At 36.5% G+C, this 15,713-nt stretch overlaps 1 protein-coding gene across 2 annotated transcripts in view; it reads left to right on the top strand.

Moving 5' to 3' along the window:
- Positions 1-15,713, top strand: part of STK3 (serine/threonine kinase 3) — a 271,227-nt gene that overhangs the window by 42,281 nt on the left and 213,233 nt on the right. For both annotated transcript variants that reach the window (XM_055303436.1, XM_055303437.1), the window contains exons 3-4: positions 503-631; positions 13,855-13,969. In XM_055303436.1, coding sequence (XP_055159411.1) covers positions 503-631; positions 13,855-13,969 — 244 coding nt within the window. The remainder of the gene's footprint in view (positions 1-502; positions 632-13,854; positions 13,970-15,713) is intronic.

The following is a 15,713-nucleotide window of genomic DNA, read 5'->3' as shown; positions in this document are numbered from 1 at the left end:
TGGTCTTGCTCTTGAGGAGAAAGGCATGTTTGAGGAGACCTTAGATGTATGACTTAGGGGAAACCAGATTCCCTGCTTCTCTAATTTTGGTATGGTGTGCTCCTCAGCTGAGGGTTTCACTCCCTTTTATATAGTCTGCATAGGCATGGGACTTCGATATTCTGGAGATGATTTTGCTTTTGCCTTTACTCCTGACTTGAGACTTTGGCTGTTTTTATTCTACATTTCATCCTTTTAATTTCCATTTATATCTTCTTAATGCTGCATTTGTTTGAGTTGACAAACCATTGTCTTTTTTTTCATTCATTAAAAAAAAACAAATCCTTATGTATTAATTTGATGATTTTAGTAGATTTTAAGTATATAATTGAAACATTAAAGCTAAGGTATAAGTCCCTTTTTTATTTGTTTACTTTATCACCATTATACATGCAAAAATTTGTAGATTTTTCTTACGATGTTTGAAAGGAAAAAAATAAAGAAATGTCTTGGTTTCTTTTAGATCTTACGGAAGTGTATTTAAGGCAATACATAAGGAATCTGGTCAAGTTGTGGCAATAAAACAAGTACCTGTTGAGTCGGATCTTCAGGAAATAATTAAAGAAATTTCCATAATGCAGCAATGTGACAGGTATGAAGAGATTTTATTTACCTTCATTTTGATGACTTTGCTAATAATGTTAAGTAAATAACGTTTTTTGGTCATCTGGTTAGCTTTCTGACTTTGAGTCTGAAGTGAGATTAATCCTTCAGGGAAGTTGAGGATAGTTTTGTAGGATTGTCTTTAGGATTTAAAATTCTAGAGCAGAAATGATATAAAGCAACATGTGGTGATAAAAATTTGGGGGCAAACTTATGGGTGAAAATTATTTTTCATTGTTAAGGGGGGGGTCATTTCATAGTCTTTTATATAGTTTTTTTTTTACTAATTAAAAACAGCTATGATTTATGTAACTCTAAGTCATTCAACAAATGTTTACTGAGCATTCCCAGTGGGCCAGGTACTGTACCAAGATCTAGGAATATCAAGAGAACTAAGATACTGTTTTTTTCTTGAGGGGCTGGTAATCTAGGGGAAGACAGATACTTAATAGCTGTAATACAGCACTGTCACTATGCTTACTGCTACGTGGGGTGATGTGAGAGGAAGGAAGCAGAGCACCTCCTCCAGCCAGGAGTTATGAAGTCTGGCATGCTGAGGAAGAGTTCATTAAAATTGAGTGAAGAAATGGAGGAATGAGAAAGTAAAGAGAATTACAGGTACAGAGGTGAAAAAGAGCTCAATGGGTGTGCTGTTCTGACAAAGTTTAGAATTGTCTGACTGGAAGGTGGGAGACAGAGATTGGTGTGAAATGATTTGGGAAGGTAAACGGAGCTGATCCTAAAGGGTCTTATGTGCCCTATTAAATAACCCAGTCAGAGATGCAGAGTTTATAAATTAGGACTATGTTTAGCCTATAGTTACTTAATTAAAAAGAGATTTTATTACTCTCCCTTTTACAAAAGGTCTACAGGTAGGGCTGGTATAGCAGCAACAAAGTAACAACTGTCAAAGGCTTCTTTTCTTACATTGTGCCTTCCTTAGTATGTGATCTTTGTCCCTGTGCTTATTATTTCATGGTTATAAGAGGGCTGCTCTTGCTCCAGCCTTATGTTTGCGTTTCAGGAAGGAGGAAAAGGGAAAAAGCAGGAAAGAATTTTCCCAGAAACCCTCAGCTTATGTTTTATTCATCAAAATTGATTGAGTCACATGGCGTCTTACAGCTGCTGATTTAGGGGAGACTGGACACACTGCTACCCCTTATCTAATCAAGGCTCTGTTAGTAAGAGAAAAACTTATTCTTCCAAAAGTGTATAAGATGCATATAAGTCCTTTGGCTAATGAGGTGACTGAATAATCCTAGAGGAATTTTGTTTCTTGAGTATGTTCAGTTTTGCTTTTCTTTAGCGTGTGCTATATATTTAGGTTATGTTGCATATTTTCCATTAATTCTGCATAACTGGAAGTTTAAGTGGTTATAGAAAAGTATAATACATTCTTCAGCTCCCTGATCAAAGTATATAATTTGAATTTTCCCAGACCTTGGTATTAATTTGGTAACTTGGTAAGAATGTGGTTCCCAGTTTGATGTTGAAGAGGAAAGATTGAGCCTAGAGTAGTGTTAGGCCCATCAGATTTTTTTTTTAAAGATTTTATTTATTTATTCATGAGAGACACAGAGAGAGAGGCAGAGACACAGGCAGAGGGAGAAGCAGGCTTCATGCAGGGAGACTGACATGGGACTTGATCCCAGGTCTCTAGGATCATGCCCTGGGCTGAAGGTGGTGCTAAACCTCTGAGCCACCTGGGCTGCCCCCATCAGATTCTTAATACTTGTGTGTTGCTGTAATTATTTTTATTATTATGGTTAAATGTAATTTAGGGACTAGTGTTGTCCTTTAGAAATTTTAATTGAATGTGCTCTAGGGAAGGCAGGGTCTCAATTACTACTTGTTATACATATCTTCCTTTAACCTTGGTGCATCTTAGCTCTTGCTTACATTACTTTCTTAGCTTCGTCTTTGTTCACTTTGCTTTCATTTTTGGCTCTTCCAACTCATTTTCTACCCTAAAGCTAGAGTCATCATTCTAAAATGGAAACCTAGTCAAACCATTCCCAGTTTAAAACCTTAAGTGGTTTTTCTATGGTTTGGATAGGTCCAGTCTCCTAAGGATAGCATGTAAGATCCTTTATAATTATGCTTATGCTTCCAGTCTTCTCTCTTACCTGTGTTTCTTTTTTAATGTTTACTTGCATTCTCTGTCACCTGACTCTTAAATTCTGTGAATTTGGGATTATATCTTACTAAGTGCCCTTGGACCTTGCCATATAGGGTTATTCAAATACAAGTATTACTGATTCTTGTCTGGGTGATTCAACTGGACAATATCCAGAAGGAACTTCACGTTTAAGATTCTTAGATCAAATTTTTAATTGTTGCAGAGAAGCCTTGCAAATTCTTGTTCTGTTAATGGCATCAGCACTTAGTCTTTCAACAACAAAACTAAGAGTCATCTTTGTTTCTTTTTCTGTTACTTCTGATGACACCGTCATACACATTCTCCTTCTGAAATGTCTTCACTATCTTATCCTTCCCTCATTCCCTGAGAGGAGTCCTATTTCTTACCACATATACAATGCCCAGCATTGTACTTTTTTGTTGAGTGAATGTGAATGGATATGGTATATATAAGGAATATGAAAGAGCCTTATAGGTTGAGGGAACCCTAGGGAAATCTAGTCCTTGTTCTTTTTATATACTTTAAACTACTAAGGGGAAAGAATAAAAGGGGAAGAAAAATGTGAACACATTTCTAGAAATTTTGTACCACTTTATTTATCTTTAATATTTTATTTATTTATTTGACAGAGAGAGAGAAAAAGAGAAAGAGAGAACACAAGCAGAGGGTGTGGCAGGATGAGGGAGAGAGGGAGAAGTAGGCTCCCCACTGAGCAGGGAGTCTGATGTGGAGCTGAAACCTAGGACTCTGGGATCATTACCTGAGCTGAAGGCAGATGCTTAACTGACTGAGCCACCCAGGTGCCCCATTTTGTACTACTTTATGGCAGAATGCTTTGTATATAGTAGGGATGTCTCAAATATTTGTTGAATGAAATAAATAGATGGATGAAACAATTACTGGTAAAAAATGGCTCATGCCTTTTGGATTTCACTTCCAGATTCAGTATTCATATGAAGTAGTAAAGGATCAGAAAAATTAATAGGTTAAAAGATCCTAAAAATGCTAAAAGATAGGGCAAGTGAAAAATAAAGTAGGAAATGACAGAAACAAGCATTACATTTTAGCTACTAATTACTGGTGTTAATGTAGACGTGTTATGGGAAATTGAACTAAAAGTGATTTGCAAGCAATCAATACAAATTGAAAAATTCCCACTTACAGCTGTAGAATTTGGTTAGAGAAAACAAGATTTGCATTTCTGAAATTGAAATAAAGTCTATTGAGCTAGTTAAGCACTTGGCACATTGTCTTGCTTTCTACACTCTAAAAAGAGACCAGAGGGTGTTTAAATTTTCTTTGTTCATTTTAGTAAATATTAAACATGTGTTTAATACTGCATTTTGGCATAAATATTTGAGGAAGCCCATCTGCATTGTTTATTACAGAATCTTTTGTGTCTAGTCCCATGCTTTGCACAGAGTAGACATTTAATAAATATTTGTTGAATATATAAATCATAGAATGTTAATGCTAGACTAGGTCTCTATTAGCTTAGAGTTTTACAGATGTACTCTCTTCTAAGGGAGGTGGGGATATTCTCCTCAAACAATGAAGAATTGAGCAGAATGAGAAACTTTAGTCATTGCTTTTATCTTTTCTCTATAGCGGGACTCATTCTAAAATTTTATTTGAGGGAAGGGCTCCTGGTGCTAAAGCATATTTTAGAACTATTTTACAGGTAACAGAAAATGAGACCTAGAGCTTTGACATAAATTGTCGAGGATCACACAGCTAGTTAGGGACTGGGATGCTATAATAACTCACATTTGCTGACTCCAGGGCCAGCGCTGAAGAGAGCAAAATCTACACAAAAGATTCCAACAGTTCAAAGTGAAGCATTCTCAAGGCATTGCTAGAGGTGGAGATAGGAGCTGGTCAAATACTTGGAATACACTGTGCTAGATAATGTGGGTACAAGGGAGCCACAGTTGACACAGCTCCTATGTTCCTGGTCTTTACACTTCTCAAGGAACTTCACGTATCTAAACCAAGAGAAATGTGTTACCATCAAGGCACACAATCACTTCCTCATTCATTCAACTAATATATATTGAGTACATATTGCTGACAGTAGCCTTTATGTGTTGCTCACAGGAGATACAACAAGAATAAGTCTTAGACTTTAGAGAGACTTTCAGTCAGAAGAGGCAGATAACTAGATGGGCTCTTTTAATACAGTGTGATAAGAGCTGTGATGAGGTAAAGATGGGGTACTGTGTAAGTTGGAAGATAACCTAACATCTTGACATTGAAGATTCAGAGAAAGCTACAAGGTCCTAGAAAGCTAGGAGGTCATACACAAACTGAGTAACTTTGGATGACTTAGATTTGGGGGGCAAAGAGAAGAGGTGATCCATGTATTGGGAATAGCACATGTTTAGCTGGGCTGCTCAGAGGCTTCCACCAGTGTACCCTCTCCTACCTGTTCTATTTGCTGATGTTTCTGGATAAAATCCCATTTAAACACTGTTAAGGGCCTTACTTCCTGCTCCCTCCCCAGAGTTTGAAAATCACCATATTGAAGGATTTATGATAAACTTTGGCAATTTGTATCAATTCATGTATATGTATATTCATTTTTGGATTGGCCAAGAAATAAATTACTATGATTTAGGTTTATATTGGGAACAGTTCAGTTTTCATAAGAGAATATTCATATGGCCTTTGTAAAAACACTGTGTTACCCTTAAGTTTAGAACACTATTATGATGGTAGGATGTTAATGAAATTTATGTAATGAAAAATAGCTGTTTCTTAGTATTTTAATTATCACATGCTCATAGGGAAGACTTTAGAAAATATTTGTAAAAAGTCCTATCTGTTAAGGATTCTTGTCCAGAATACACAAAGAATCCTTAGAACTTAACAAGAATACAAAAATCCAATTAAAAAGTATGCCAAAGACCTTAATAGACACCCTCACAGTGAAGATATACAGGTGGCAAATAAGCATGTGGAAACATGATTCACATCCTATGTCATCAGAGAAATGTAAATTAAAACAACAGTGAGATACCACTACACACCTATTAAAAGGATCCAAATCTGGAATACTGACAAGACCAAATACTGGTGAGGGTGTGGAGCAGAAGGAACTTCCATTCATTGCTGGTGGCCATACTAAGTAGTACATTCAGTTTAGAAGTCAATTTGGCTGTTTTCATATAAAACTAAGCATACTTTTAACCATATGATCCAGCAGCGGTTGAAAACTTATGTTCAGGGATGCTTGGGTGGCTCAGGGGTTGAGTGTCTGCCTTTGGCTCAGGGCATGATCCCAGAGTCCCAGGATTGAGTCCCACATCGGGCTTCCTGCATGGAACCTGCTTCTCCCTCTGCCTGTGTCTCTCTCTGCCTCTCTCTCTGTGTGTCTCATAAATAAGTAAATAAAATCTTTAAAAAAAAAACCCAAAACTTATGTTCACAGAAAAACTTGCACATGTATGGTTATAGCAGCTTGATTTATAATTACCAAAAACTTGGAAGCAGCCAAGATGTCATTCAGTAGGTGAGTGCATAAAGAGACAATGGAATGTTTTTCAGCACTAAAGGAAATAAGCTCTCAAACCATGAAAAGGCATAAAGGAAACTTAAATGCTTATTATTAAATGAAAGAAGCCAATGAGAAAAGGCTACATACTGTATGACTCCCACTATTTGACATTCTGGAAAAGACAAAACTATGGAGACAATAAAAGGATCAGTGGTTGCTAGGTGTTAGAAGGGTGGGAAGGATTTTTAGGGCAGTGAAACTACTGTGTATGATAATATAGTGGTGGATATAATCAGTATACATTTGTCCAAACCCACAGAATATATAGCACCTAATATGAACATTAAGGTACAGTAGGACCTTGGATGTTAAGAATGTGTTAGTGTAGATTAGATTCATCAGTTGTATAAAATGTACTACTCAGGAGGGGGATGCTGATGATGGGAGAAGCTCTGCATGAGTGGGGGCAGGGAGTGTCTGGGAAATCTCTATCTTTCACTTAATTTTGGTGTGACCCTAATTCTGCTCTAAAAAATAAAAATAAAAATACCCTTAACAATACGTGGTTTTGTTCAATTAAGATAAATTCAACTTGTATAAAAATGTTAATTTTTAGGCAGTAAAAATTAATGTTTGAATTTCCACAAGAAGCTTAAACATAATGGTTCACTACAAGTAATTTGTACCATGAATAATGTTTATATAAGGTGCAAATAGACAAGAAGAGTTTGTAGTGCTTCTTCCATTTTTCTCTCTGTTTTTTTCTTCTCATTTTATACTGTTTCTATTTTGAATCACAATACTAGAGGGAGACTGTCAGGATAAAGGGTGTAGAGGAGGTGTGAAAAGGAGATAGGAATAGAAAGGAATATGGTCTTTAGGCACAGGATGAGAGGCAACACTGCCCCCTCCCCCCAGAAAAGTTCTGGAAGATGATACATAGTCTCACTGGGTTGAAGGTGTTAAATAGGGGAAGGGAAATGAATATACATACGGGACAGGAGAAGGAAGCAGTGGGAGATGGCATAGGAGAAAGGAATGGAACATGGCTCATGATTGTCACCAGTTATCAAGGCATCATGTTTCACCTTTGCTTCTGGGTGTATGCAGTAATTTGACTTGTGTCTTTCTTGTCCCTCCACCCATTGGAATTTTCTAAGTCATATTTGGCTATTTAGCAGGCCAAAAATATACGGAATTGCTGGGTTCTCATATGTCATGTAAGTCTGTACAGAGGCTTAGTCAAGATTCTTAGGAATTGTGGCTGAATTTAAATTTTTTGTGTTGCTTAAAATTCTATAAATAACAGAGCTTTTGTCTTGAAGGAAACTGCCTCCTCTCTAGTGTTTTAAGAATCAACATGTGGTTAAAAAAACAGATGTTAGGGTATCTAAATAACTGTATAGTTAACTTGCCAGCTGAAATGAATAGTGTCACCTGACAGTCTTTCGTAGGATAATCCTCTTTAAATGCTATTCAGTTGTATTATTTTCTTGCATAAACTTCTTTTTTTAAAAATATTTTATTTATTTATTCATGAGAGACACAAAGAGAGGCAGAGACATAGGCAGAGGGAGAAGCAGGCTCCATGCAGGAGCCTGATGTGGGACTCAATCCTGGAACTTCGGAATCACTTCCTGAGCCGAAGGCAGACGCACAGCTGCTGAGCCACCCAGGCGTCCCTTGCATAAACTTCTTTAGGGATTCCGCCTTGACTGGCTTTTCTTGTCACCAAAGTCTACCCATTTTTCTCCCTTGCTTCTGCCATTAGTTCATATATGTTGTTCAGTGAAAGCCAATTATTTTAAAATGATACATGAATGAATGATGAATGAATTTGAATGAATGATATCTACGTCAGTGGAAACAGCTTGAGTTAGAAATCCCAGATATTGAACTCTCTGAGCATATTTATATCTGTAATTTTTTTTAATTACAACTTTAAATTTTAATCTTCATTTGCCAGTCTTAAATTTGTGTTCAGTTTGCAGTTGAAAGGAGGCATAGTGAATAAAACACAGAAGACGACTTGCTTCCTGTTTCCTAACTTGCCAGTCTATATCATTATCAAATTCTGTTGAATGTACCTTGAAAATATCTCTTGGGTTTGTTCTCTTTTCTTTTATTCCCACTCCAATTTACCACATCTCTTTTTAAAAATGTAGATTGTATTATTATTTTTAGGTTTGGTGAGACCAGTGGGTCAGGAGATAAATTGTTATAGATCCTAAGAGATATAAGCCTGCCATGCAAGGAAGGCTTATACAGGGAAGCACTAAAGTCAGTTAGGAGGCAGAGGGAGAGAATGGAAAACATGGGCAAGAGCTTTTATCATGGTTCTGTGGGAAGCAATGGATGAGATAAGGTGAACAGGTTTAGGATTGGTTAGTTTGAATGATTTCAGTGGGTTCTGGGGTGTAGGGTAATCACTAGTTGTCTGGTATATAGCTCTGGGTTGATGAGGTTAGGGAAATAGTGGCTCTTGGAGGTGGTTGGCAATATGGACTTCTGATTGGTTTGCTTGGGGATATGGACTCCTGATTGGGTACACTCATAGGTCTTATCTCTAGGAATGGGCTAATCCCAAGAGGGATGGTGGTAGAGGCCTTGTCAGCAGGTCCCAGAGTCAAAGTATCACAAATACAGAAAATAAAATGATAGGCCCAGTACAATTTCTTGTGTGCATAGATTAACATAATCTAATTGTTCTGCCTGTATTTATATTTGCTTTCCTATAATCTAGCTTTGATGTAGCAGCCAGAAAAATCTTTATAAATTAGATCATGTTATTGCTCTGCTTAAAATTCTTCTCAGATCTTCTTTTATATATCTAATAAAGCCCAATTTTCTCACTTTGGTTTTGATGCCCTTCATTTACTAGGCTCCTGCATCCATCTGCAACTACATTGTATTCAACTGTATTCTTCACTTACTTTATTCTAGGCACACTGATCTTTTGATTTCTTGAGAATGATTTGCTCTTTCTCTCCTCAGGGCCTTTGCACAGATAGTTCTTTGAGCCTGGATGCTCTTTATCTGGTTAATTTCCAGCCGACCTTTGAATCTTACCTTAAATGTTATTCTTTTGGGAAGGCTTATATTAGGTCCTTTCTGTTGATTTTTCTGTGATTATTCATTTGTTCACTTATTCACTGCTTTCTTTTGTACATATAAGAAGGGAGGTACTGCTGGTAAAATGGAGAGCAAACCGGATTGGCACCTAATCTCATGGAGCTTCTTCTGGAGGAGGCAGATAAAGTCAGTGACAAAGTAACTATAAGATATTATAAATGGTTTAAAATTTTAAAAGAAGTATTGATGTAAAAAAAAAGAAGTATTGATGTAGAAGCTATCAGAATATGACCAATTGCAGGTCACTGTTGTATATAAACTTTTGTGGTTAAACAATTTTGTTCTTTTCCAAATCTAAATTATAATCTACAGCCATTCAATAGAGGGGGAATATTTTATTGTTAAAGCTCACCCCTGTCTACTTTCAAAGCTTTTCCATATACTTTAGTGCTTCCCAAGTCAGAGAATACCATAAAATATGAGTATTATTCCATTCTTTCATATGAACTAAGAACAGTTTTATTTGGAGAAATGATGAATGCAAAATAAAGTTTCAAGCAGGTAGTTTGAAACTCAGGGCAGCCCCTCACCTTTTTAAAATTTTTATTTATTTATTCTAAAAGATTTTATTTATTTATTCATGATAGACACAGAGAGGGAGGCAGAGAGATAGGCAGGGGGAGAAACAGGCTGCCTTCAGGGAGCCCAATGTGGGACTCAATCCCGGAACTCTGCGATCATGCCCTGAGCCAAAGGCAGATGCTCAACCACTGAGCCACCCAGGCTTTTTTTTTTTTTTTTTAAACCACAGTTAGTAATTGTATTTATCTGCGGATTTACTTCTCTAGTACCAGTGTATTTCATGTGTGTGCTCTGTGAGAATCAGAATTGTGTTTGTGCAGTTCACCACTGCATATTGAACATCTGGCTTAAGCAGAGGGTCAATGAATAAATGATAGAAACTATATTCAGGCATATGTCCTTAATGTGGCTGTTTAGCCCTACCTGCTTGAATGCTTTTCTAGGTTAAAATTATTGAGGCTGTGGTTTATGATATAGAACTGTTGGACCTTGATCTGTGTACTTGTGTATTAGAATGGACCACAAAGTATTTCTTTTTAAAGATTTTATTTATGTATGCATGAGACATACAGAGAGGCAGAGACATAGGCAGAAGGAGAAGCAGGCTCCCTCTGGGGAGCCTGATGTGGGACTCAATCCCAGGACCCTAGGATCATGACCTGAGCCAAAGGCAGATGCTTAACCACTGAGCCACCCCCCCCCAGGTGCCCCACAAAGTATTTTTTTTTCTTTTTTTAGATTTTGTTTATTTATTCATGAGAGACTTATGAGAGTCTTATGAGACTTACGAGACTCTCTCATTATTCATGAGAGAGGCAGAGACACAGAGGGAGAAGCAGGCTCCACACAGGGAGCCTGATGTGGAACTCGATCCCAGGTCTCCAGGATCACTTCCTGGGCTGAAGGTGGCGCTAAACCTCTGAGCCACCTGGGCTGCCCCCCACAAAGTATTTTTTGAAGAGAATTTTACTTGTCCCCAAAGCTGTCCTCTTGACTCACTGTTATTTTTTTTTAAATTTAATTTATTTATTCATGAGAGACACACACACACACACAGAGAGAGAGAGAGAGAGAGAGAGAGGCAGAGACACAGGCGGAGAGAGAAACAGGCTCCATGCAGGGAGCCCAACGTGGGACTCAATCCCGAGTCTCCAGGATCATGCTCTGGGCTGAAGGTAGGTGCTAAACCGCTGAGCCACCCAGGGATCCCTTGACTCCCTTGTTAAAGAGAGATAGGGTTGCTTTTTCAGGTAGCCACCCATGTTAGAATCCCTAATTTTCCTAAGGGCTGTCAGTCCTGCCCTTAGACCTGCAAGATAAAATATATGTTTTCTTTGTGTTTTTCAGTCAACATAATCCTGAATTCATTGCTACTTAATTTTGAATGAGAAGGTTAATATTTAAAGAAGTTCTTTGAAGGATATTCTTCTGGAGTGAGGTTTAACTGTGGGCCTGTATCAGAGTTGCCAATAGAACTTTTAAAAGATCTACTGAGGGCAGCCCGGGTGGCTCAGCGGTTTAGCGCTGCCTTCAGCCCGGGATGTGATCCTGGAGACCCGGGATCGAGTCCCACGTCGGGCTCCCTGCATGGAGCCTGCTTCTCCCTCTGCCTGTGTCTCTGCCTCTCTCTGTTTCTCATGAATAAATAAGATCTTTGAAAGAAAAAAAAAAAAAGACCTACTGAAATTGGAATCCCTAAGGTTGTGGGACCTGGGTCACAGGTGTTTCTGATGCATAGTCAGGTGTGTAGGAGCAGTACTCCCTGGAAAGGTACACTGGTACTTACACCCCAAAAACGTGTATGTAAAGAAGACATTTTTATGTTTCCCATAGGTTGAAGTTCTGGGTGTGTTAAAGATTAGTTTCATTTGTTTGTAAACAAGCACTTTTCTTCAGTGGTTCAGTGAACACTGAGGAACTTCTGATATTTACTTTCCATTGCCAGCACCTACTAGAGTTGAATATGTCTGCAAATTTAAGGTGTGAGGTGGGGAGTAATGAGGGATATGGGTGGAGAGGTAGATTTTGAAAGCTCTTGTATGTGATAAAGAGCAGTTAAGATCTTTTCCTTTTAGTAATGGAGAGGCATTGGAGGTTTTCTTTTTTAAGTAAATTTTTCTTTTTTTTTTTTTAATGGGAGAACAATATGCCAGTTTATTTTACTTTTGTTTTAAAGGAAGGTAACCTTGTCAACTATATGGAACATAGATTTGAATGGGGGAGAAAACTATGACAAGGTGACCAGTTGGGAAGCAAGTCTATGCAAGAGGTAACCAGGAGCAGAAGGATAAAAAAGGATTGAATCCTAGCTTTGTAGGTACCTTTTTAGTTTAAATACTTAAGCTTCAAGCAGTCTGCTCTACCCTTGACTTGAAGACTTAGTGAAAATTAAAGGCTCCACTGAGAAGTCTTCCCTGATTGCTTTCTTTTGAGCTCTTTTTTGGTGGTCTCTTTATGTCATATTTTGTAATACTTCCTTTTATTATTATTTTTTGCTAATTTGATTTTTATGTTTTATTTATCTTACACTGATGCCACTTTTCATGATAAACGCTACTGGTTAAAAATATCTTTTGAACAAGTTGTCCTCTATGCCATTCTTGTTTTTTTCTCTTTCTATTTTGTGCCTTTACTTATAGTTTTTCTTTTTCTTAGAATGTTCTTATCTCTTCTCCACTCATATTGTAGAGTTTTAACCTTCCTTTCATAGTTCATATCCCTCCCTTTCTACAGGTTCTTTCTGCTGGCCCTGCCATTTCCTTATTTTAGTTCTTGTGGTGTTTAAGCTGTCTACTACTTATTTTATGCTACTTGTATTTTTATCTTACGTATTCTATGAATATGGTACTCTACCTCTTTGAGTTGGGCAAGATGTCTTACATATCAGTGTATATAGCTTGCTCTTAGTAAATATTAAATAAATATTAAATATTAAATAAATAAATATATGACTCTTTGTTCCTTTCTAAGTCTTCCTAAAAACAGGCTATAAACATAGTTTGTTCTGTTCTGAAAGACATAAAACTTCAGAAATATTTTAAATTAAAGGACGCCTGGGTGGCTCAGCAGTTGAGTGCCTTTGGCTTGGGGCATGATCCTGGAGTCCTAGGATCTAGTCCCACATCGGGCTCCTGAATGGAGCCTGCTTCTCCCTCTGCCTGTATCTGCCTCTCTCCTCTCTCTCTGTGTCTCTCATGAATAAATAAATAAAATCGTTTCTTTAAATAAATATTTTAAATGATTAATTTTAGTAATCTGAATTTAAAGCAAAAATAGTTGTAATTACTTATCTCTGGGATTTTTAAGGCCCAAATAAAAGAGAAATGAAAATAATTTTGTTGACTTTGTTGAATTAGAGTATTTTAGAGTTGAGTATTAATATCTGAGTGCAAACTCCCTTAAAGATTTATATTTAAAATGCTTTAGGGATCCTTGGGTGGCGCAGCGGTTTGGCGCCTGCCTTTGGCCCAGGGCGTGATCCTGGAGACCCGGGATCGAATCCCACATCGGGCTCCCGGTGCAAGGAACCTGCTTCTCCCTCTGCCTGTGTCTCTGCCTCTCTCTCTCTCTCTATCTATTATGACTATCATAAATAAATAAAAATTCAAAAAAAAATAAAATGCTTTAGTTAAAGGACAATATTTTCATTTGTTCCTTATGTTATATACCAAGTCCTTTGCCAGAACCAAGCCTTATGTTCTTGGGAATCACTCAGAGCATTTGGGCCTACTCTGCTTTGTAATCCTGTTAAATTTCATCCGTGAATTAAAACCTAATTATATAAACCCTACATATAGACAATTTGGTGTACAATAGATATTTACTTATTGGAACGTTATGAAATGTTGAAAATACTTATATTGGGATTAAGAAATAATTTTCTTTGGAAATTAAGTTTAATTGTGTATATATTTTTCTTTAGCCCATATGTTGTAAAGTACTATGGCAGTTATTTTAAGAACACAGACCTCTGGATTGTTATGGAGTACTGCGGCGCTGGCTCTGTCTCGGACATAATTAGATTACGAAATAAGACGGTAAGTATTTTTAAATTGTTTTGCTAATCTCATTTCTAAAGATTCATACTTAGCAATCTAACTAGGTAGTATTTTGTTACAAAGAAAATATCAGTGTGAAAAAAGAAAAGGTTTTACATTGTGAAAGGATCTAGTATGAGGTCTGAGAACTAGCCATATATCTTTGTATGGCAAATTTGAGTCATATGATTGTTTATTTGTTAGGAAATTTTTGATAAGTCACCTAGAATCTACCAGGTACTCCACTTCTTCATTTGGAATCAGTATGTATATTCTTTATTAATGTGAGTTCAATAAATTATGGCTAGAGTTTTATTTCAAGTTTATAATATTTATAGTATTTCTTTATGTTTGCTGTGTTATAATCTGTGGTAAACAATTAAGGTTTTATGTTTCTGAATGTTAAAAAATAATATAAAAACATTTTTTGTCTTTATTTTCCCAAATATTGTTAGGGGGTTTGAAAATGACAAAGCTAGCTCATAATAGTGTGTGTGTCTGTGAATTCAGGTTAGTGAAATGTGTTATTTAATAATAGCTTTTTTTTTTTTTTAAAGATTTTATTTATTTATTCATGAGAGACACATTGAGAGAGAGAGAGAGAGGCAGGCTCCATGCAGGGAGCCGGATGCCGGACTCGATTGGGGGACTCCTGATCATGCCCTGGGTCAAAGGCAGGCGCTAAACTGTTGAGCCACCCAGGGATCCCCAATAATAGCTTTTTATGGTTATGCTTTAACCATAAGTAAGAGCTATTAACAAAATTATTTACTTTATGCTAGAAGTGCATCTAATTTACTTGGATATAAGGACAAAAGTGATCTTTTTATCTGTGAATGAGTAAGAATAATAATCAGTGAAATAATTTGTAATACTGTAGAACAGTAACCTAATTACCACATGACATTATTGTATGTTGTCAGACATATTTAAGTAAAATACATTCAGAAAAATACTTAACTACTTGAGTCAATTAGTGGTTAACCAGAATTATTTTAAGGTTTGATTGGGGAAGTACGTTGTAAGTTTATCCTACTAATTTTTTTTTCTGTTAGAGAAAATAAAGTAAATATGATTTCTTTTTAAAGAAGTGAAATAGAACTTAAAATAATCCCTGTTTTGACAGAATGAATTAGGTCATTTGTGACATTCTAATTATATATTTTAGAATTTCTATGGTGCTTAACTAGTATTTATGTAAATCAGATGACTCTTGAGTGACAGAACAGTGCTCTAATTGAAAATAATTATACTTTAGAGAAGTGTTTAAAAATCATTTCAGGGCTAAACTTAGTACACTTGGTATTTAAAATTATCAAGTATTAGAAATATGAAATAAAAGTGTGTGAAATGGAAAATCTGTTTTCTTGGTTTTAAATGTAAATGTTACCATTGTGAATAGATAGGAAATATTTTATTCAGGTACTTTATTATGTTGTTGCCAGTAATTGCAAACTGTGAAGGTATAGTATAGTTCTAAAATACGGATATGGATGAATCATTATCCTCAGGAATCTCCTTTGCCAGTTAGAAAGGGAATATTTTACCCTACTCACATTCATTTTTGGAAGATAGAATCCACTGAATATGTATGAGGAGTCCTACATTTGGAATAATTTGTTATTCTCACAGAACAGTTATCCTTGAGTTTGGAGTTAATGGGAGAATTTGATTCCCAGTTGCCTTGATAACAGCTCCTATTAGATCTCAAGAATATTTGCATCCTGCTTTTCTTTCATATATA

The sequence above is a fragment of the Nyctereutes procyonoides genome, unplaced genomic scaffold (assembly GCF_905146905.1).
Source record: "Nyctereutes procyonoides isolate TBG_1078 unplaced genomic scaffold, NYPRO_anot_genome, whole genome shotgun sequence".
NCBI classification, from domain to species: Eukaryota; Metazoa; Chordata; class Mammalia; order Carnivora; family Canidae; genus Nyctereutes; species Nyctereutes procyonoides.
The sequence above is the reverse complement of the archived record's forward strand: the minus strand, read 5'-3'. Positions and strand labels throughout refer to the sequence as shown.